This window comes from Triticum dicoccoides, chromosome 1A (assembly GCF_002162155.2).
Source record: "Triticum dicoccoides isolate Atlit2015 ecotype Zavitan chromosome 1A, WEW_v2.0, whole genome shotgun sequence".
Classification (NCBI taxonomy): domain Eukaryota; kingdom Viridiplantae; phylum Streptophyta; class Magnoliopsida; order Poales; family Poaceae; genus Triticum; species Triticum dicoccoides.
In genome coordinates, this window is record NC_041380.1 from 556,619,473 (window position 1) to 556,643,055 (window position 23,583).

General features: G+C 47.4%; 4 protein-coding genes across 4 annotated transcripts; 2 read left to right on the forward strand and 2 right to left on the reverse strand.

Annotated features, from left to right (window-relative positions):
* The first annotated feature begins 710 nt into the window (after positions 1-710).
* On the forward strand, positions 711-2,094 carry LOC119329445. The gene has a single exon (XM_037602521.1). The coding sequence runs from the start codon at positions 908-910 to the stop codon at positions 1,856-1,858; it is 951 nt and encodes a 316-aa protein (XP_037458418.1). The 5' UTR covers positions 711-907; the 3' UTR covers positions 1,859-2,094.
* An 810-nt stretch (positions 2,095-2,904) lies between these two features.
* On the reverse strand, positions 2,905-6,183 carry LOC119289335 (AP-1 complex subunit mu-2-like). Its single transcript, XM_037568689.1, has 11 exons — positions 5,826-6,183; positions 5,596-5,745; positions 5,427-5,489; positions 5,149-5,325; positions 4,958-5,061; positions 4,352-4,459; positions 4,178-4,274; positions 3,967-4,064; positions 3,744-3,885; positions 3,529-3,651; positions 2,905-3,421 (listed from the first exon to the last, which is right to left on the reverse strand). Exons 1-11 carry the CDS (start codon positions 5,952-5,954, stop codon positions 3,323-3,325), a joined length of 1,290 nt encoding a protein of 429 aa, XP_037424586.1. The 5' UTR covers positions 5,955-6,183; the 3' UTR covers positions 2,905-3,322.
* Positions 6,184-10,779: 4,596 nt separating this feature from the next.
* On the forward strand, positions 10,780-18,989 carry LOC119289345 (protein ANTHESIS POMOTING FACTOR 1-like). The gene is made up of 9 exons (XM_037568696.1): positions 10,780-11,089; positions 11,176-11,276; positions 17,113-17,286; positions 17,376-17,475; positions 17,600-17,716; positions 17,799-17,936; positions 18,058-18,139; positions 18,596-18,645; positions 18,716-18,989. The coding sequence occupies exons 1-9, from the start codon at positions 11,015-11,017 to the stop codon at positions 18,839-18,841; spliced, it is 963 nt and encodes a 320-aa protein (XP_037424593.1). The 5' UTR covers positions 10,780-11,014; the 3' UTR covers positions 18,842-18,989.
* A 695-nt stretch (positions 18,990-19,684) lies between these two features.
* On the reverse strand, positions 19,685-23,375 carry LOC119289356 (farnesyl pyrophosphate synthase). The gene is made up of 12 exons (XM_037568701.1): positions 22,998-23,375; positions 22,270-22,294; positions 22,062-22,177; positions 21,891-21,977; positions 21,634-21,750; positions 21,459-21,547; positions 21,245-21,296; positions 21,048-21,143; positions 20,909-20,953; positions 20,711-20,800; positions 20,565-20,636; positions 19,685-20,086 (listed from the first exon to the last, which is right to left on the reverse strand). The coding sequence occupies exons 1-12, from the start codon at positions 23,130-23,132 to the stop codon at positions 19,958-19,960; spliced, it is 1,053 nt and encodes a 350-aa protein (XP_037424598.1). The 5' UTR covers positions 23,133-23,375; the 3' UTR covers positions 19,685-19,957.
* Between the last annotated feature and the right edge of the window lie 208 nt (positions 23,376-23,583).

Here is a 23,583-nt window from a genome sequence, read left to right on the forward strand (position 1 = left end):
TAGAAATTCTATTTATATATATGCATAACGTGTACGATATGTAGTATCGTAAAATACCAGCAAACGAAAAAAAATTAAATGAAAAACACAAAATTAAATGAAAAAGAAATCATAAACCCAAAACCCCCCAAACATTTTAATACCAGTTGGTGACACCAACCGGTACTAAAGGGCTCCCTGCCCCCGAAGCTGGCTCGTGCCACGTGGTTGCCCTTTAGCACCAGTTCGTGCTGAACCGGTACTAAAAGGGGGGGCCTTTAGTGCCTAAATTTTAGCACCGGTTACCAAACCGGCACTAAAGGGTTTTACGAACCGGTGCTATTGTCCGGTCCTGCACTGGTGCATACTCTATAAAAAAAAACTTAGTCTGTGATTCTGTGAACCAATAGACATGCATGGATATGGGAAGTATGGTGACGAGTTGGAAGCGACTATTTGTATAGATATGTAACATGTGCTAGAGAAAACAAGAACCTAGGCAATAATGCTTCTCATCGAGAGCGAGATATGTTGGTGCATTGCATCCATGCATGGATATCTTGGAGCATTGTGCGAGGGCCACGCGGAACCCCTGCACACCAAGCAAGCAAAAATTCCGCGAGGCAAAAGATATCGCCAGCCTATGTTTGGACATCCTACAACCATGGCGAGCCCGTGGGCAGACCTTAAAATGCCATGGCCATGCACGCCGGGCTAGCTCCCCTCTCAGGTTAAATTGGACGTCCTTCCTATATAACTTCGACACACTCGGGATGCGGAGGCCGTCAACCTGCAGCATCCTCCCATCGAGCCGTCGCCTCCTTCCTGCTCTCTCTCGGTCTTAATTTGGCCTGCCCTCCCCGCGCGCGCACCGATAAATACACTCTCGACGAGGGCGGTCGAGAAGAGACCGAAAGGAGCAAGAAACATGGCGCGGCTCTCCGTGACCACCACTGCCCTCCTCCTCGCCGCCGTCGCCTTCTTCATCGCCGCCGAGGCCGCCGTCACCAAGGACTTCACCTTCGCCCGGGGCATAAAGCTGCACATCTCGAAGCAGGGCACGGCGACCGACCACATCTTCGCCGGGGGCAGCAAGCTCTTCGTCGCGAGGCACGACGCGGCGCCGGCCGACCACGCCTCCGCCCGGGGCAGCAAGCTCGACGTCACGCAGAGCAAGATCTCCATCCCGAAGAAGAGGCTCGCCGTCTCGCAGAGCAAGCTCTTCGTCGCGAGGCACGACGCGGCGCCGGCCGACCACGCCTTGGCCCGGGGCAGCAAGCTCGACGTCACGCAGAGCAAGATCAGCATCTCGAAGAAGAGGCTCGCCGTCTCGCAGAGCAAGGCGGCCGTCCAGAAGAAGGGCTTCATCTTCTTGGAAGGGCGCAAGCTGGCCGGCGGCGGCGCGTTGTCGGCGGACACGGCGGGCGCGGCTCCGGGGGCGGTGCAGGCGTGCGACCAGCTGGAGGCGTACCAGAGGGTGTGCCACACGCTGCTGCACCTGCCCGGGGTGACGACGGCGCGGGCGCTGATGGAGACGGCGGTGCGGGTGGCGCTGGGGCGGGCGCGGGCGGCCAAGGTGACGTTCGACGCGGCCAAGGCGGCGTCCGGGGCGGGCAACCCGATGGCGTGCATCCTGGGGTCGTGCGAGCAGAACTACGACGACCTGGTGGACGCGCTGGAGGAGGTGAGCCGGGCGATGCACAAGCCCGGCACCAGCAGCGAGAGCCTGGTGGAGAAGATGACGGCGGCCAGCACCTACGCCGGCGACTGCGACAACTGGTACGAGGAGCGCGACGTCAAGTCGCCCTACGAGGTCATGCAGCGCCACCTCGCCCAGATGGTCTCCGTCGCCCTCGGCCTCGCCAACAAGAAGCTCTGAGCAAGCTTCGCCGTATGCTCGCTATGCTTTGCTGCGCGTGCTGATTAATGGACTCTTGTGTGTGAAGGGTGTGGTGTGCTGTATGCCGTATGCATGCACTTGATGCTACAGTATATACTATGTGATCAAGGTTTGTAGTGCTAGTGTATGTACAAGTATGCTAACACGGCAAGCAGGTTGACCTCATTAATCTAAAATATTTCATTTCAAATCAAATGCTACTCTATTTGGCTTTCCTTCTTTGTGTTGGAAAATGTCTTCAAAACTATGACTGGAGTGGTACATGACATCTTTCTTTTCTGTGGTTTTTCCGTTTTGACGATCTTCTATAAAATGCCACATTATCCAGCTGCGAAGATGGCTATAGCATTCCAGATTTCATTGTGTTTACTAAAAGAGAAGAAGTCCGCATTAGTTGAAGGAATGGGAAAGATCGCATGCTTTACATGGTCTTGCACTGCAAGTTCTCCCGCAAAAAACAACATAGATCTTTTGTTAGTTTGTCTTCACCCACATCGAAGATCCTTACGAATGGTGAGATATTGAGTTTGCTGACGAAGATCCTTAGGAAAGGCAAGATATTGAGTTTGATTGCTGGATGATGCCAGGTCACTCTCAATTTTGATTTGTGCTGGTTCGTGTGCAACACCCCATGTGCCCGCCTCGCAGCAATACACTTATGTTGTGTTTCAGTTTGGGAGATCAGAAATTTGGTGCGCCTACCCATTTTGTGCTAGAACTGTTCTTCACGAATGATGAGCTGGTGATTGATTAACCAATACATTCCTACCATAAGGAGCATTGTTGTCACATAAGCAAACACGGCATCATGATACAACCGTCACCAACGGCACTAAGAAACTCCATGAGAATCATGATGACAACCGTCACCAGACCTCCTAAACTCATGATTGTTTCAGATTGCTCGCTTAAGTTGAAGATTTCTCTGTAGACTTGCTGGAGACTGCACCACAGGTCATCATACATTCACACTGGTAAGAAAGGTCAATACAGTTCGTGATGCTCCACAGGGAATACAGAGCAGACATGCACCCAACAATTTTTTTACTCATGACTAGGAGGTATCAGAGGGTAATAATACACCTCCAATCAAAATAGCTTGGAAGGAAAATAGTAAGATTAGAAACAGGGCCCAAGCTTGTGAGTGACATCAATAGGGTAAATAAACCAATATGATACATGTGATATCAACCAGGAAAGAATTGGAAAACAAGAATTCAACTAGGCAACTGTACCGGTGGATGGTAACTTACAGCAAACATGGGTAAAAACCACTAAGAGAACTCTGCATGATGGAAGGGTGGAGCTTTAGGGACAAGAGCCCCAACCTGCCGGTAAACGCCATCTATCCTGCCGCCGTAATTCAGGTGCAGCACTACATGTGCTCCTCGCCTCCTCAGACTCTAACAAACTGCTTGATTGCTCCAGCAGCTAGAGCAGAGATCAGATAAGCCTCAGCTCGTATTCACCGGCCATTGTGATGTACCTAACCCAAGGGAGGGCCTGGTATCCACTTTTCTCGATGACTTTCAGATAACGAACCTGCAAAAGTATAAGAATATGGTATATAAGCAGGATGCAAGACTGCCAAAGAAAGTTGTGAGCAAAGCTACCTAGTTACAGATCTACAACAAGAGCTGATGGATTACCTGAATGCCTGAAACGGTAAAATAGGGTATCTCAAATTTCACACGTATTGGAGCCTTCTTTTCAGGGGTTGCTTCTTCCGAGGTAATGCTGGGAAGGCTAAACTCTGCTCTACACATATATTCCTGATAGAGTAATAGGTCCAGGGAATTAGAGCAATCCAGCCTAGCATAACATGGAAGCAAAAGTGTACATATGGAACTGGATCAGGACCTACCTTGCCACCAGGAAATGATTTAATTTTCCAGACCATTGCGTCTCTCTCAGGTGCATATGCCGCAGAACCCATTGAAGTCCTTATATTTGGGTTTGTCGCATCATAGGGTACAGGTACTTCAATTTCTACATTTGTTCCGGTGCTGGAAATGAGAAAAAGAAATGCTATGTAAGTTGGTCATTCATGCCACCAGAGGCACATTATTATTGTTAGAAACAGGCACCTTCTTTCCTTGAACTGGCTCCTTGCCTTCACCATGATCTCTATCCGGCTTCTTGAATGCTTCTCAACTTGTGCTTCTACCCAGATCAGAGGCTTCACCTGCAGGAGGGACCAAAGCAAGATGTTTCATGCGCTAATATCAAATGTGTGCCAGGACTTGGCATCTCATATGTCACCAAATAGTTCCTGGTTGTAAAACACAAAGGACAAACCTGTGTGGTGAGTCTGTAAGTCATTAGATCAAAAGCTCCATCTGGAGGGACGAATGATATAGTCCTATCATTCTCAAATCTGGTCAACCGAACACACCTAAAAAAAGGATTGGTCAATATAAACCCTAAAATGACTACTATGACAAAAAGAATATAGTAATCGTGTAATCTTACTGATGAAATTTGATATCATCCAGATCTATTGCTTTTCCTTTAGTTGCTCGGCCTTGCGCTTCCAAAAGAACTCTATCATTCAACCCAAGTTTACACTCGGGCATTCCACTGTGACAAATACATGCATATCAGCCATGATGAATATATCCCACAGGATATACAGGGAAAACATAGTCGAATAATACTTTGACCCATTAACCCAAAAGACCAGAAGTTGAAACCAGCTGGTTTGAGTCAAAGTTCAATTATCATTTGTAACTTACATAATCCAGTTCATTTATCGGGTACAACTTGATGATATTATCTGAAAGAGAACTAAGTAAAGTCTGCTTGTTCAAGACACACTTGCAATACATATGTTGTAGTTGGCAGGGTATGTATACACTTTATTAGTCTTTATTCCTCACTGTCAATTTGTTTCAACTGCTACTACACAACTACTAATTTTAAAGGTTACAGGAATGTGTTGGATAATATAATCTAGCTACATCTTCACAGAGCTACATGGATGTGATTCATATTAAATTTATTACTACACAAGCAGCTGAGTTATAAGCATAGTGTGAATTTGTGGTATGACTGTATGGGATGATATCACGAAGTTACCTCAGAAAGGTCCGCATCTTCAGCGCGCCGATGATGTCAGATCTCACGATCTGCCCGTTGCTATTGACAAGAATGTTGACACTCTCAACCACATCCAAGAACACCTGCGATACACGAGCCAACAATTTTCCCATCACATAACCATCAAAGTGAACCAGAGTAAACAGGGGCAGAGGTGTAATGTATCGCACTTCATTCTTCTTGTACCGAATCCCCTCGCTCCGCCATGACACGGCGTTCGTCACTGCCATGGGCGGCCTCTGTGTGACCTCCATCCTGTATGCATCGGTCTTGATGAACTCACTCAGGATCGTCGCCTCTGTGTATTGCGGATACCCGAAGTCCATCATCTCATCAAGTAACTCATACTGCGCAGAACAAAGGGCGTCCATAAGCCCCTCCAACATCAGTGGCAGCAACTCAAACTGAACCAAACCCAGCTCATGTAACACAGAAACGCACCACATACCACGACGACGAAGTTGTCCCTCAGAGATTCCTCCTCCAGCTCCTCAAAGTAGTGCTTGAACACCTGCGCCGACACACAGATCACATGAGCAGAATGCCCGTTGCTGCTACTTGCTCGCAATGCTAAAGAGAAGCACTGCTCGCTGCGGTGAGAATGGCGGCGCACGTACATCGACGAGGCGGTGGAGGAAGAGCAGGATGCTGGCGGCATTGCAGTTCTGGCGGGCGGCGGTGAGGAGGAAAACGTTGTTGTGCTGGATGAAGGTGTAGGAGACGCCGGCGCCGTCGTGGACGACGGGCGAGTGGACCTCCGCGTCGCCCTGGTAAAGCAGGGCAGAGCTCAGACCCGCAATTCGATGCTGCACAGATCTGAGAGGAGAGGGAGGGAGGGCTCACGGACCTCCTTGTCGAGCAGCTTGGTGAAGAAGCGCTCGGCCTGGAGCGCGGTGACGTCGCCGCGGTAGTCGCGCCAGACGAGGACGCGGCCCTTGATGTCGAGCAGGAAGAGCGCCGACACCGCCCCCGCCATGCGGGCGGGGCACGCTGGATCTGGATCTGCCGGTGTAGTGCCTGACTGTGTGGTCGGCGGGGGGCGGCGAGCGGCGCGGGCGGCTGCTGGCTTCGGGCCTCGGCCGCTGAGGCCTCCGGATCCGCCGCGGCTCTGGCTGCTGTGCACGCGCGCGCCGTGTTTGAGTGAGGGAAGGGAAGGGGAGATCGGAGCCGGGACTGACGACGGCGGGGGCTTGTGCTGGAGTGGTTGGATCAGATCCGGGCGGTTCTCTTGCTGTCCCACTGCACGGTGGGGCCAGTGCTTGGTTACTGGCTTTGCCAGGATTAGTTAGTCTTTTAACAGGAGTAACACGTGTGATTGATGAGGGAAAAAATGGATCAAGGTTGAGCGTCTACAGCCGGACGCCCCCGGCCCGGTCACCGAAAATGTGATCAAGACAGACGTCTTAAACGAGTCTCAAACGTTCGGACTGGCCGGCATTTCTCATTTCTAGCCCAAATATGTGGTGGATATGTGGCTCTTAGAGCATCTCCAACAGCCACGCAACGCGCCGCGCGCAAAAAGGTCATTTGCCGCGTGCCGTTCGCCTGGTTTGGCGCGGCCGGCAGCGGTGGCTCCAGTAGACGCGTCAAAATTGAGCGCGCGCGTAGCTCCAGCGGCCGCCTAAAATGCAGCGTGCGCTAAATAGTGCGTACATTTTTTTTAATAAAATTCATAGATAGAAAAAACAATACATAGATATTTTACATAGTTCCATAGCATAGATAGATAAAAATTATTTAGATAGTGCAAGGACATAGATAAAAACTACTAGTGCACCTACAGCCTACTCCCAGTCGTCGTCGTCATCGTCATCGTCATCGTCACCATCCTCGCTGGTCTACTCCGAGGTATCGAGCCACATGTCTCACCACCATTCTCAACTACATCGCACTGGGATAGCGCCAGGACCTTCCGCCGACGCCTGTCCAACCGCTCAGCGCGGCGCCTTTGCGTCTCCTCCTTGCGGCGCCTTGCCCAGTAGGCTTGCTCATAGGATAGGTCCTCCGGGTGTTGTTGGCGCCACTCCGCCATGACCCGCTCGTCCTCATGGGCGACGAGGAGGCGGTTCTGCCGCTCAGCATGCTCCGCACGGTCTTGTGCCGTGCGAAGACGAGGCGGCGGGGCGACGTCCAGCGCCTGCTGCAGCGTGTGGACATCGTGAAAGTTCATCTACTGGGGGAGCCTGCCTAGGCGCCACGCCGCCGCGTCGTACGCGCGGGCGGCCTCGTGCGCCGTCTCGAAGGTGCCGAGGCCGAGCCGGAGTTGGCCGGACCGTATCTCCGAGTAGAACCCGCCGTTGGGGCGCTGGCGGACGCCGCGGTAGCCCGGCACTCCTCGGCAGCGCAGCGGCATGGTGGCAGGGCGCTGGAGCGGTGGCGCGGGTGGCAGCGAAAGCAACCGAGGAAGCAGTGGAGGGGCGTGTGGCAACGGAAGAGGAGGAGAAGCGTATGCAATAGGCGTGTGGCGCGCGCCGCATTTTATAGGCGCGCCGGAAGCGGTGCGGCAAAAAAAGCGCGCGACCTGCCGCCATTTTTCGCGCGCGCGCAAACCGTTCCCGCGCGCGCAATTTTCCCGCCACCGCTGGAGCGCGCCGAAACGTCCCGCGCGCCCAAAAGACTCGGTTTACCGCGCGCGCGCTTTTTACCGCGGCTGTTGGAGATGCTCTTAGGCGCGTCCACCATGTTGGACCCGGCCCACACTAGCCCATCCGACACCGCATATATCCATCCTCATCCGCTCATCGGACCATACCCTAGCCACTTCAATCCACTCTTTCCGCCACCCAAGCTCCCGTCCTGCGATCTCCGACCATCTCTGACATGGCGGGCAGCGGATCTAAATCATTCACCTCCAGATCTGTCGACCCCAACCTCATCCCACGCGGCCCAGATGAGGATAACTGATGTCTGGCTTGCGCTCCGCTGCTCCCGAGAGGAGGCCCGTGCGAGGCGGCGCTCAGACTCTTTCCGTCGAAAATTCATTGCGTCCGTCCAAATGGCGCATGGATCCGGTGTTAGGTGTGCCGTCGCTGCCTCACCGGAGGCGATACGGGCCGTCTGGCGTCCGAACGCGGTGGAGGACCCGCACCCTCTCCATTAGTGCCCCGAGGCCATGAACGTCGTCCGACGCAAACAACATTAGATTGTGGAATTGGTTCGCTTGCTTGGAACAACAAATTCTTCAAGGTTACGAGCTATAACATTTTTTTGGATTTTGAGTAACACTTGGCACAAAATAAAAACTAGAACAATAATAAAATCTGAAAAAAAAAACTCTAACGAAAACTCTAGCACAATTACTAGTGACATAATTTCTTCCCGACAACGGCACCAGAAAAAGGTTTGATGACTCCCTTTAGTGATCCGGTAACAAGTAGCAAAAAGGTTCCCCGCCTCTTTCCCTAAGGTGTGACCTGAGTTATCGATTTTGTAAGAGGACGTGCACTACACCAAAGGTTTCTAACAAGCTTTTGCAAAAGGATTAAAATTCAGCTTTTATACCGGATTTAAATCACCTTTGTTACTAAAACACTTATAATAAAATACACGACATGAGGACTTAATTCTTACAACTATATATTTGTGATCAAGATCATCATGATCTTCATTCGTGCTCTATACAACACCCATTAAAATGTGCTTGCATCGAGACGTAGTGGGGATGTATCCAAATTGCTTCTTGATCGAAACATGCCATGCATTTATCTACTACCCTCTGTATAATAGAACGAAATGCAGAGATCCAAGTCCATATTGTCCATCCATACACCTGATCATATAGCCCATAATACTCTGATCTTTAGTGCCAATTGCAATTACTGTTCCACCTCTTCAAACGCACGCCCGCGCAGTCCTGAGGCACCTATAGTCGCACGGTTCCGCCAATAAAAACCGTCCAGTCGCGCTCCTCGCCTTCCTCGCATAGTTCTAGTCGCCCTTCATCACTCCTCGCCTCCCTTCTCACACGCGGGGGTGCCTAGCACGTCATCTGCATCGCCCTCGCCGGCGGAATCCAGTCGCCCCCCTCGCTCCTCGCCTCGCTCCTCGATCCTCGCGATGGCGCCTTCCTGGTGGAAGTGGAAGGACTTCCAGCCAACATGGCCCCTACCGCCCATCACTAACGGACTTGCAGCCACCCGCCGCTGCCTGCCCCTCGCAACTGGGCTTGCAACAAGCACGGACCTGCCAGCCTCACACCGTCAAGGAGGTTGCAAGTTCCTAAAAAATAGGCTTGATTGTAAGGCTTGTCGATGTGAACACGAGCATCCGCCATCTAAGGAGTGGCCTCCGACGGCGCTTCTTTCTCATCCTACACCAGCCTTGGTTGTAAGGCTTGTTGACGTAAGGCTTGTCAGGCACAGAGCTTGGGCCAGGCGCACCTCCAGCCTTTGACCACTCCATCGCCATAACGAGAACATTTGCCCGAGAAAGAAAACTCAGATCGGGTGATAATGGAGGGAACCCTAACTCCCCTTTTCTCAAAACTGATAGTAGATCAAGGGCAGGAGGTGATGCGGGATCACCCTGGTTCAGCCCGAAGCAAAACTACTGAGGGAGATCGGGGCAAGGAAGGTGAAAACCTTAACAACAGCAGAAATCACCCTCTGGAGAACACTACTGCAGGATGGTCCTAACGCAACACATGTATCGAAGACTCTTCGACTAAACCGTGGGTGATGCATAAATCGCAAACGGTATGGCTCAAACGGACAAGTCCGGACACTGGCTGGACGCATCCACGGACCTTTAAGGCCAGATTTGCTCTATGGACAAGGGGCGACCTTTTTTTTTGAGTCACGCCAGGTCGTTCAACTCGTGCGTGTTTCGTTCATAGTTTAAAAATGCGCGCCTAAGCAAGCGCTTAAGCACGCCTAGGCTCTAGGCGTTGGCAAAACGCATTGCGCATAATTGCGCATAAGCATACGCTTTGGTCAGTAAAACGCAAGGCGGTGGTAAAACGCACAATTTACGCCTACGTTTTTTTGAACTATGGTTTTGTTTCAGCTCGGCTAGACCAGAGTATATCTGGCCATGCGCCGGGCCTTAAAAGTCCATGACAGAAAACCGAGGCCCAGACCCTCCCAGGCCCTATCATCGGGCCTACTTTTCAAGACCCAACCCAACCCATCTGGTAAAAGCCCTCAAAAGCCCTTAGGGCTTAGGGCCGTGGGCTGGGCCTCTTCCTTAAAATGCCAAGGCCAAGCCCGTTCAGGCCCTGCTGGTGGGCTCAAAACTCAGGCCCAAGCCCGGCCCACGGGCAAGCCCATCGGGCCTAGGCCCTGGATTTTAGGGCCGGGCCTGGGTGGACCGACAGGGCTGGGACGGAGATGGCCAGAACTATAGCTGGCCAAATGGGCCGGCCCGTGAGCACGCCGGCACGACCCGCCTTGGGCCAGGCATGACATGAGCTAAACGGGCCGGGCCCGGCATGCGGCACGCCCTGGGTCATGCCTGAGGCTGGGCACGCGGGCCGGCACGGCACAACCCGATTACGTTTTTTATTTTTTTATATATCTATATATGGCCCAACATGTAAATATAGGCTAAAAACGCTCGGTGTGTCAAATAACAGGCTGAAAATATGCAGCCCACCATGCTAAACGTGCCGGGCCGTTTATTTACTGGTCATGCCTGGGCCTGGGGGCGCAGCACGCGGGCCGGCACGGCACAGCCCGTATAGTAATCGTGCCCTGGCGGGCCGTGCCGGGCCAGGCACGATTACGATGGGCCGGGCCGGGCCGTGCCGGGCTGGCCCGTTTGGCCAGGACTAGACCAGAGAGACCGGCCGGCCCATCAGGCCCTTCTTCTCCCCGACGAGAGAGAGTTTGCTCCGGGCTCGGCTTCTCTTCTTCCTTCGAGCTCCCACGCCGCACGCCCCTCATCTCCCTCCCCTCCGTCTCCGTCTCCTCTCCCACGCGCCGCGCCAATCCCCGCCACTCCCAGCGTCGCCGGCGCCAGGCCAGCTCCACCGAACATACATCACCCAGAACACGAGATCCGAAAGGCGGGCGGGCGGCGGCGGCGGCGGCGCGGAGGATGGCGGTCACGCTGTCGCAGCTGGACGACGGCATCGTCCGCAGCATGGTCATCGGCGCGGTCTTCACCGACTACGTGAGACTCATTGCCTAACCCCCCAGCCCGCCCCCCTGTTTGTTCCTTCTGCCCACGCTAATCTGCCGCGGCGAATCGGCTGGCAGGCCGGGAAGATAAGCTGCCTCGACTTCCACCGCAAGGAGGACCTCCTCGTCACCTCCAGCGAGGACGACTCCATTCGCCTCTACAACACCACCAGCGCCACGTGAGTCCGCCGCCCCCGCTTGGGTTCACATCTGCTCTTTTAGTGCTTCTGCCTGTGTTAACTGAACCTCGGTGTGCTAGACAGGTTACGGCATGTGGGTGGGAAGTGTCTGGCATCTAGTGCATTTTGAGTGTTGGCCTATAGATTCGAGTGACAGTGCTGGGTTCTTGCAGCGATGCTTCTGTGACTATGTTAATAAATTTTATGGTGATTTGCTTCACAAGTAGGAGTACAGCAGCATTAGGCCATTGACTATTTGTGATGCAAACCCCTAGTAATCTGATGTTGCATGTGTTAGACATAATTCTGTAGGATTACATGATAGGATCTTTAGGCCTAGGCATTAGATCGCGAAAACATGATTAGACAGAGAGGTAGATCTGCAGGGGCACAAACGTTGGTCCGTGGCTCGGCCCCTTTACGTTATGTTATCCTTCCATCCCAGTGGGTCGTAGTCTCGTAGATCAATTCCAACATTCCCCTCGGCTCAACTACTTTTGCCCATTGTCCATAGGAATAATATATGAAAGTAAGGTGTTACAACAACCAATGAAATGTCGTTGTACGTCAATACTTATAGTACGCATCCTGTTTTGAAATGGAAAAATATTACTTATTGGGAGTAGTTCATGTTAACGGTCCCATAATTCTAGGATCGGAAGGCTTCCCATAATCCCATGCCGGCTACATGCTCATGAAAAATAGTGGGTGTTAAGCTTTTAGTGAGCGGATCCGCAAGCATACTTGTCGTACTGATATGCTTAACATTAATAGTTTGATCATGGATTCTTTCACAACATGATACTGTTTGTCAATGTGCTTGGCAGCAACACTTAACTTGCTGTTACTCGTATAGAAAACTACGAGTTCATTATCGCAGTATAATGTTAGTGGTTTAGGGATTTCTTACTATCCACACACCCGACAAAATCAGCGTATGAATAACCTACAACTTCCACATTATCAGACCTTCTATACGTAAGCATGAAATCTTTAGTGCCTTGCAGGTAACACAATACTTTCTTTGTGGCCTTTAAATTTATCAATGTTCAGGATATCGGTAACTGGTACCATATTGGTCGGGTGCTTTGTATGGATAAATCGGTGAATCGCCCTATTATAGCTGAATATATTAGTAACCCATTTATCGGTAGGTTAACCAGGGCCATATCAATATATCCTAGGCTTAATAGGTTAACTAGGGCTCTATTAACTGAATTAACTGGTACCATATTCAGCACAGCAGCAACACCAATGTTCCAAAGGAGAGCACAACAGAAGCAAGAACACAAGTGCAGAACAGCAGCAGTAGGAGTGTGGTACATAACAGAGGAGAGGGGTTTACCTTGCTGTTGCCTGGGCCAAAAAAGTGCCTGGCAGTTTATCGGCCAACCGATAATTCAGCCTGACAGCCGATAAATCGGTTTGTCAGACTGATAAACTGCCCCTACCAGTTAATGAATCAAATAGGGCCTTTTCATATCGGAAGGGGTCCGAATAGCGATTAATTGACCGAGATGCTGATTAACTGGCCGATATTTGGAACATTGAATATAACATATATGCAGATGTCCACTTCATTTTCTTTTATTTAAACCAGAAGTGCAGATGTCCACTTCATTTTCTTTTAAACCGGAAGTTCTAATAATCTTATCGAACTTGAGGTACCATTGTCAAGAAGTTTGCTTCCAGCCATAAATGGATTTCTTTAAATGATCTGCCATGTATTTTTTTCTTCCATGGCAAAACCTTCAGGTCATGTCATGTACACATCTTCGTTCAAGAATGATGTCTTGACATCTATTTGATGTAGCTCTAAATCATAATGAGCTGCAAGTGCCATGAAAATTCTGAAAGAATCTTTAGATGACACATGTGAGAAGGTTTGATTATAATAGATCATTCTCTTTGTGCGAAACCTTTTGCTACAAGTCTTGCTTTGAAGTTAGAATCTTTTGACGTCCCCTTTGGTATCATATTTGGTTTTTTAGACTCACTTGCAGCTTGCCTTTTTGCTCCATCAGAACTTCTACCAAGTCCCAAACATCATTTGAACTCATAGACTTCATCTCGTCTTTCATGGCAACCAACCATTTGGACAAGTTTTCACTTTCAGTAGCTTCCTTATATGAGACCAGATGTTCTACCTTCCCTATGTCATTTACATCCTCACTCATGTAAGTGACAAAGTCGCTTGGGATGGTTCCTTAACCTTGTGATCTTCTCACAGGCTCATTACTTTGTACATTTCTTCTTGCACGGGGAGGACGAGGATTAACACCAGGTTGAGGATCATCAGTAGATTGAGAAACCTCATCATGCTGAGGACCTTCATTAGGCCGAAGCTCCTCATTGTACCGAGGATCCACGTGAAGTTCAGGATCACTAGTAGGTGTCTCATGCATATTACGCCTAGGGACAAAATTCTCTTGGATAATTGGGGATAGAACATACACCCGCTTCTCCTCAAGATCAATTGCCCTAGCCTTTGACTCCATTATCCTCAAAAGCACCGCTTGCCCGATGTCCACAAACTTGGTGGTATGACGTGGGCAACCCTTTCCTCTAGGAGCTTACCCATTGAAAAATCAACTAATTGTCTTTGGGCCCCACTTTTAAATTTGTGGATTCATACTTTAGCTTTAGCACGGGCAGCCCCACACACGCAAGTAATTTGAGCTTGGTTTCTTTCTTGTCCACATCTCATAAGGTGTGCTTGTTGCTGACTTAGTTGGAACAAGATTTAGCACATGCATGACTGTCTTTAATGCCCCCATCCAAAGGTTCACTGGTGATCTTGAGCAGCTAAGCACGGTTCACACCATATCCATAAGGGTGTGATTGCGACGCTCAGCCATGCCATTTTGGTGAGGTTCACCAGGTGTTAAATAATGAGCAATGAGTCCATTCACAGTTGGGAACTTGGTAATAAGTTCCTAATCTACCTCTATGTTAATCATGTTTAGGTGATCTAATGTCTAGGCCGAACAATTCTATCACGCTATCCTAAAGAATTATGTCTTAACATTGGTATCAGAGCGTTCCATTCCCCCTCGTAATGTGGCCTTCGAAGAATTACTGACGCCTTTCCATTTCTTCTCATCTTCCATTCATCACTCACATACGTAAAAATAATAATTAAGGAATAACATGTATAATTTGCCTCATCTGACACCGACGCCAACATTTTTATCACACTGATTTAAAATGAATTGTTTGTTGCCAAACATGCATGCATACATGTCAACATCCACGCAAGAAACAAAAACTAAATTCCTACTTAACTAGATACATAAAGACCATTATTTCATTGAAGCTTGTAGCTGATGTGAAGCTCCAATGTGAGAGATCCTGCAGTTTCAACATTGACTTCAATTCCATTAGCTACCTTAAGTTTTTTTGCCGCTTGAGTTATAATTTTGGTCGTAACGAATCCCTACATGGAGTTAGCAACATGAGCAGTTGCACCTGAATCAATCCACCATGACATTCTAGAGAAATCAACATAAATTGTTTCATCATCAAAAGTTATTTCATCAATACCTTTATTGTTAGCCATTTGAGATGCGTATGTTGAGATGGATGTGTGGCCACACGAGGAAGGATCGAGTCCGGAATGATGATATACGAGATAGAGTTGGGGTAGCACCAATTGAGGAGAAGCTTGTCCAACATCGTTTGAGATGGTTTGGGCATATTCAGCGCAGGCCTCCAGAAGCTCCAGTGCATAGCGGACGGCTAAAGCGTGCGGAGAATGTCAAGAGAGGGCGGGGTCGACCGATTTTGACATGGGAGGAGTCCGTTAAGAGAGACCTGAAGGATTGGAGTATCGACAAAGAGCTAGCTATGGACAGGGGTGCGTGGAAGCTTGCTATCCATGTGCCAGAGCCATGAGTTGGTTGCGAGATCTTATGGGTTTCACCTCTAGCCTACCCCAACTTGTTTGGGACTAAAGGCTTTGTTGTTGTTGTTGATTTGAGAAGCCCGGGCAATCCCTCTTAACATGTTCTGGGTGTTTGCAGAAGTTGCAAAGTCTCTCTCCATCAGTATTCGTAGCATTAACATTAGAGGGAGCTGGAGGAGCCGAACGATAGCAACTTGGCTCTTTACATCCCTGGGCTTTGGCTCATCTTTCTTGAGGACTTGTTTTTTGTTGAGCTTATGATTGCCATGGTTTCATGCTCTCTCTTCGCAGAGTTAACATGAAAAACATGGTCCTTTTGTTTGCCTCTCTGTTCAAGTTGCTCTCGTTCTGCTCCTCCAACCCTCTCTAATGTTAATGCTACGAATGTTGATGGAGAGAGAGACTTTGCATCTTTTGCAAACACCCAGGACATATTAAGAGGGATTGCCTAGACTTTCTCAAATGGCTCAACAAAAAAGATATTGATGAAATCACTTTTGTTGATGAAGCACTTTAAGTTGATTTCTCTTGAATGTCACGGTAGATTGATTCAGCTGCAACTGCTCATTTTGTTAACTCCTTGTAGGGATTTGTTATGACCCAAATTATAACTCACGGGGCAAGAAAACTTAAGGTAGCTAATGGAATTGAAGTCGATGTTGAAACTACAGATCTCTCACATTGGAGCTTCACACCAGCTATAGGCTTCAATTAAATAATGGTCTTTATGTATCTATGTAAAGTAGGAATTTAGTTTCCGTTTCTTGCTTGGATGATGACATGTATGAATGCATGTTTGGCAACAAACAATTTATTTTAAATAAGTGTAATAAAAATGTTGGCCTCAGTGTCAGACGAGACAAATTATACATGTCATTCCTTAACGATTTGGTATGCATGTGAATGATGAATGCAAAGATGAGAAGAAATGGAAAGACGTTAGTAACTGTTTGAAATTGTGGACATTGTTGTTTGGGCCACATTTCAGGGGGGGGGGGCACTCCGATACTAATGTTAGACATAATTCTTTACGATTACGTGATAGGATCGTTAGGCGTAGACATTAGATCACCAAAACATGATTGAATAGAGAGATGATTAGGAACTTAGGATCAGTTCTTTTGGGGCTTATGGGTGGCTGCCAAAATAAGCTGCCCCCACCCAGCTTATTCTGGCAGCCCAACCTAAAATTTTATTCTAGAAGAAGCCTACTAATTAAAAGCTTATTTTGGCAGTCATCCATAAGCCTGAAAAGAACTGACCCTTATTGTCAATGTGTGCAGCCATTGGCTTAGTGGGGCGATGTCCCGTGCCTGCTCGATGCAGGCGTGACATAGGCTCGGTGAATATGTCGGTGGCGGGTACCGGCGATCATCTGGACGCCACCGGCACTGTTTGGTGCCGTCGGAGATGGCCTTCCTATTGCAGCAGCGCCTCCCCTAGATCGGTTTAGGGATTTGAGATGTGGGGAGCAGCAGAAAACTGTATGCGAACTGGTCATACATACCCCCCCCCCTCCCCCCCTCTTTTTATATGGCCCTGGCGATCAGGCAGCCGAGACAATGTTGGTTAGGGACGCCCCTGATCAGGGTGCGTTAGTTTGGGGCGAGGGGCACGAACGTTGGTTCGTGGCCCTCCCCTTTATGTTACGTTATCCTTCCATCCGAGCGGGCCGTAGATCAATTCCAACAGCATGCTGGTCAGTACGATCCACTTAGATGATTTAATGTTGTTTGTACTGAGTATTTGTTCATGGTTATGCTGCAGTATGCCATTGTCTTATTTATTTTCCTACTGCAGTTGCTTGTTTTTCTTTGTCAGATTTAACTTTTTTGTATGCGACCCTGCATGATGCCGGCATTTTGCTTTGTTTCATGCACTTGTGTCATTGACTATTATTGACAAGTGCTAGAATTTGGACTTTTTTTTTAGGTTGTCGAAGACAACTTATCATAAAAAACATGGTGCTGACCGTGTCTGTTTTACTCATCATCCGAGTTCCATATTATGTTCATCAAGATACAATGTGGAGTCAGGAGAATCACTTCGTTACCTGTCATTGTATGACAACCGTTGCTTGAGATATTTCAAAGGACACAAAGACAGGTTCAACAAATTTTCCTTGGATTCTTGTTTGTAGCAACTATTTCAAGGGTCAGATGCTGAGGCCTGCATTCTTTTTTATGTCATTTCAGGGTTGTTTCACTATGTATGTCACCTGTCAATGATAGCTTTATGTCGGGGTCACTTGATCACAGTGTCAGAATATGGGATCTTCGTGTAAATGCTTGTCAGGTTTGGCCACAGAATCTGTTAATTTGATCACAAATAACTTCAATATGCATATTTTGTATTTAGCTGATGAAAAGTACCAATTTATCCTCTGAGTGCTTTTCATGCTTACACGTTTAGCATTCAGGGTATACTACGTCTGCGTGGTAGGCCTTCTGTTGCATATGATCAGCAGGGACTTGTTTTTGCTGTAGCAATGGAGGGAGGTGCTATTAAGCTGTTCGATTCTCGGTCATATGACAAGGTCTGTATTGAACTTGAATCTCAAAGTCATATATCTAGAAAGCATGTGAAATTCTCAATCTTGTGAAAGAAACCACTTTCAGGGTCCATTTGACACTTTCTTGGTTGGTGGAGATACGGCTGAAGTGTCTGACATTAAATTCAGCAATGATGGCAAGTCTGTGCTTTTGACTACAACTAACAACCATATATATGTTCTGGATGCATATGGAGGGGAGAAGGTCAGTTAGCGCTATAATTGCAGAATTTTGCTTCAGACATCGAGCTGTAAAGTGCACAGTTTCCTATATCTTGTCATTAACAACAATATATATTAACTCATCTTTGTCTGTTATTTTGTAGAAGTGTGGCTTCAGCTTGGAGCCATCTCGCAACATTGCAACTGAAGCTGCTTTCACTCCAGATGGTCAATATGTAATTTCAGGTAATGTTTGGTTTTTTCGTGCATCTTCCTTAGGATATTCTGCTGCATACTACCTCTGAACTTACCCAACATGTTGACCTGTAATTAAGCCTTAGCATGTAATATCATCTCTAGTCTCACCCTTTTCTCCCTTTTGCTTTTACTTTGGGAAGAGAGCTTATAAGATTCATCAATATATTTTTCACCTTCAACTTGTGTGTAGCTTTTTTATCAGCATTAGAGAGGCATTTATAGTTATAGTGTTATACTGCTTTCACGCCAAGTAAAAAGTTAAAATATCATAGCGATGATAATACATCTGATATGGTGGTTTGCTTCCCATTCTCAATTCTGGAGCACTATTGCTGAAAGTGAAACTTGGAAATATCAAATTTGCTAGAATGCTTTAGAAAAAGCACTGACCAGGTTGCGTGGCAAAAGCTGTTGCTGAAAACAACATATGCTTTGATGTTGCAGGATCTGGTGATGGTACCTTGCATGCTTGGAACATCAATACAGTACAGGAGGTAGGTACCACTTTCTTAAACTTTGATTACAGCTTGTGTTTTGTTGGCTTAGTTTTTTTTCCTGTTGCAGATTGCCTGTTGGAACAGTCATATTGGTCCTATCACTGCTTTGAAATGGGCCCCTCGTCGAGCTATGTTCGCAACTGCATCAACCGCACTAACTTTCTGGATTCCCAACGAATCCAGTTCGAGTTAGGTCCCTGAAAAGGAAGATGGAACGTGGAATACACTAACTTAACAAAAGACTTGTATCATGTTCTTTCCTTGACAGGACAGGTACTATGTATGAAGTATCACTTGCTTTATTACCATATATGTGGAAACAGTGATGTTGGTTCCCTGTAGAATGTATTGAAGTGCTCCCTTTATTTTTTAAGTATATAATATTGCACACTTGCTCATTATTTTCTCTTGTGGTTCTGTCATCGTACATAAAGTCGCCCTGAATTCTTCCCTGTGCTATCCTAGTGCATTTGTTTTGGAGAATCGGGAACTTGTTCCATATTCTTTTGTTGCTGGAACAGGGTAGACTTTTGCTTAGAATATGATAAGCTGGCCTTCTTATATCGCTAAAGCTCTCAGATTCTTGATATTCTTTATCACCCCAAGATGATGAGGGCATAACGTTCTCTTCAATTTGTGTAGATTATCATTATGTGGGAACCTGATCCTTCTTGTCGCCTTGTTATTCTTAGAAAAGCCGACGAATTAACCACTGCTAGCTTTATTCTTAAAAAAGCCAATGATTTAAACCACTGCTGACTTTTAAACAGTGTTGACATACTTTTTTTAATAGTTTGGGTTGCTTACCACATGTGTCACATGGTTGCTGACTGTAAAACTTTTGAAAGATATCAGAACAATTACAACAGCATTCTTGCAGAAGTTTTCAGTATCCTGGAGGAGGTTCTCTTGGTTGGATATTCAATCATGTGGGGTAATCCCAAGCGTTCGTTCATTTACATGAAAAACTACGCAGATTCATCTTACATCCACCTCATTTCATGTCTATTTTAGCACTGATGATTTTCCTTAGCAGTAAGTTGAAGAACTACCATGGGATTACACCTGCTAACTTCTCTAATGCAACAATATAAGAAAAGACCAAACGAAAGGGCAGGGTGCAAATTACAGAACCATCAGTCGTCTACACCAAAGCGGTCCATCAAACCCGAAATAGCACCTTGCATCATTATTACTGGGAGCAGCAAGGCACAACATACAACATGAAGCACTAAACCATAAAATCAACACCGCTAGTCATCTATCAAACATGCAACAAGGAACAGATTTCCTGCCCAAGAGACACCCCCTACTTCTGCCTCATGTAGATCTTGTGCAAGAAGGACTTCAGAACCTTCTGAACAGGAACGCTCGGCTGGGCTTCGATATCAGCAATCAGCTTCTTGTAGCTCTCGCTCTCGTACTCATGAAATACCGCCTACAATAAATAATAGTTAAACCAATGGTAAGACACTGCCATATTTTGCGGAGTATGAGAATGCCAGTAGCTCTTATTATATGAGACACAATATTATTTGACCGCTCCAGCAAGAAGTTTTCATCGGCAGACAACTATTTTGCTGACTATGAGAATCCAGTGGCTCTTATTATAAGACACAAGTAGATTACTTTGACAGGTCCAGCAAGGAGTTTTCCGTCGTCAACTTAGACCAATTCATAGGGGGTGCAAGAGTGAAGGCCCATCAAATGAAGTTTTGGTTTTCAAAGATACGAGGAAAAATGTTACTTTGACGAATACTCAGTAAAACAGTAAAATATTTCCTGTGAGCATGTTGATCAAAAGTAAACATGCTTAAGTGAATGAAATGGATTGATGCGTTATATTCTGATTCATAGTCCTACTAAATCCATTACAGTCCACATATAAATATAACAGGGTTAAGTGTTAGACAAACCTCAAGGTTAAGTTCTTTGTAGAGATCCTTCACTTTTGCCACACATGCTGGATCTTTCTTTCCATAGTTTTCCTGTAGAAGCATTAACTGTTCAATAACAGCCTCCATATTATTCCAAAGGGCAAAGTAGCGCAAAGGTGACTTACAAATAGAATGCTCTTTTGGCTCTCATCAGCATGCTCAAGAGCTTGGACAACTAGCCAGGAGCACTTGTAATCTTCAATGTCGGTGCCGATCTATGTTAAGACTCAACATTGATCAAATTGCAAGAGCTAAATAGAACACATCAACAATATAACAATTGCCATTCATTTTGAAACAGGCACATGCAGTAATGCACTAACCTTGCCAATAAATTCAGGATCACCATAACAGTCCAGATAATCATCCTGTAATAAGAAAATGTATATTAATGCTAAGTAGACTAATGGTGGTCGCAGCCAAAAGATTAATATCATAATGTGTAGCGAAAATAGGAGTTACCTGAACTTGGAAGTAAGTTCCCATCTCAACAAGTATGTTCTCTACAGCACCGTAGTTCTCCAAACTCTCACCAGAGAGTAGTAGCGCACATGCAACCTTTCATAAAGCAGCAGATCAGCACCAGTTGAATCAGTATCAATTGCCAAAACAGAGATGTGTACAGAGAAGATAAAAGAAACATAGAATGATCATTTTACCGGCAGATAAAATGAATAGTAGGCTGTCTTGAATTGAACAATTCGGCGGTGGCTGCGAAAATATTAGAGCTTCATATTAACAATAAACAAAGGGTATATCACATATCAATTATTACCAAGAAATATCAAACAAAAGAAGACTGTGCTCCTAAATTTATGCACGATGAAGCATGCTAAAGAAGTTTATCTCAGAGTTGGCACAATGTCAACTTACACCCCAATGTTATATTTCGTTAGATCTTTTTCTCCCTCGTGGGTTGTAATAAGGTCCAGCATTTGACCAGAAGCTGTCTTGAACTCAACCTGGAAAAACATGACAAGGTAATCACCACCTGTAATGATCCACAAGTTCAGACTGCACATGTTTCCTCAGCATACTATGTACTTACCTCGTTGAATAAATCAAGGAGATCGGCATAGTAAGGCTTCTTCTTAAAGTGGAGCCGAAGCATTCTCGAAATATGGTTGCGAAGGAGAATCCCATCATTTACAGCAATGAAGCCAACCTAGTTTATCAGAAAAGGGCAGCATTACGGATAAGTTTATTTGTAACATTGGAAAGAAGGGACTACAGAATGTTCTTGAACGAAGACAAATGAGTTTTTCGAACACTGTAGCTGGAAAGGACAATTTAGTTTTCACTAACCTGAGGCACCCTAAACCAACAAGGCTGCCCACGTCGAGTGTGGGAGTCGTCCATGATATCATCGAGCACAAGAAAGAAGGCTTGAAGCTACACAGACAGCAGCAGATCTTAAGGGGGCCAATTTTGGTTGCTATAAATTCACCGGAGCAACACTGAGAGACGGGGAATTACCCATTCAATGCACCAACCGAGAGTGGAGGCAAGAAACATCTCCTCCTCGGTAAGAACATCGACGCCTTTCAACAGCTTATAGCTATCGACCACAGAGAGCCCACGGTTGCACTTTCCTATCATTAGCAACAACAACAGATTAGAAACGCGGTAGCTTCTTGTAGTACTACTTAAGAAGAAAACCTGTAGCCCGAATTCATCTCCTCACCTCCCAGTACATTGTAGTCCAGCATCTGCTCCAAAAAAGAAAATAAAGGCACGGTATGTTAAAATAGCAGAACTGAACCAATAAGAAGATCATTGTTCATCCAGTCTCTGTCTGGAGCATCTTACTGAGAATTTTTTTTAACATGAAAAGTAAAAACAGCATGCAAAATCCAGCATCATGCCTACACATTAATGACAGGGAAATGGATCTCTACATATAGAAGTAACTAATGACCACGCATGCTCTGTTTTAATAACGGGTATAACAAATTAATAGTCCACTTCGAAGAATTTGAATCTAACAGAAACGATTACGATGTATTTGACATTTTGTCCTTCAAATTTTTGACTATACTAATAACTTGTGAGAACCATCTTGCTCTTAAACCTAGAACGGCCCTCCGGCAGATCACTTGCAATTGGAAAGCATTTAATCCTACTTACTAACTGTGCAGGAGCTTCAGATTTTGGTTCCTGTACTTGCTAAATATGATCCAGCCTTCCGTACTAAGCCAAATTAATTGCCGATTCAGCCTTGGGCAGCAAACCGGCGCACTACTACTAGCAAGCCAGATTGATTGCGCTCCCACCCATCAAGGAGCCGATCTCGCGCCAGCTCAGTCAAATCTTAACAGCGGAACCCAGCAAGGAAGGAGGAGCTGGAGCCAGCGGGGCGGGACGAAACGCGGAGGAAAGCGGAAGCAGAGGAGGGAGGGAAGGGAGCATTACGCGGTCGATCCACTGGTGCGACGACTCCGTGTACTCGAAGGCGGGGTCCCGGAGCAGCTCCGCCTTGAGCGCGTCGTAGATCCGCGCGAACGCCGCCTTGGTCTCCCCGCCCCCGCCGTTCGCCGCCGCCGCCATTGCCTCCTCAAACAGGGGATGGCAGGGGAGGGAAGCCGAGGAGTAAATCGGCCGAGAGTGACCTCAGTACGGCCGCGCTGGGAGAGAGGAGGGGGGCGGATGGCGGGTGGCGGCTGCGAGGGGCGCGGGGCGCGGAGCTATTTTAGGGGCGGGGCTGCGACGGCGACGGGTGATGGGCGGAGGGGAGACTGGGGATCGCGATGGCGTCGAGCTCGGAGCACTGGCAGCGGCTGCCAGTATTAATATATACTGCTACGAGTAGTAGTACTCCAGTAGAGAGGGGAGGGAGGGAGGGAGACGATGCGTGCGAAGCGAACAGCGTCCGTCCGTTTCGTGCGCGATCTGGATCTGTATTCTGTACTGCCGTGCTGGAAATTTGGGATTCGCAGTTCGAATCCGCATATAATTTTATAGTTTTCCAGCGCGTTCGCCGCTGGCCCGGCCGCAGCTG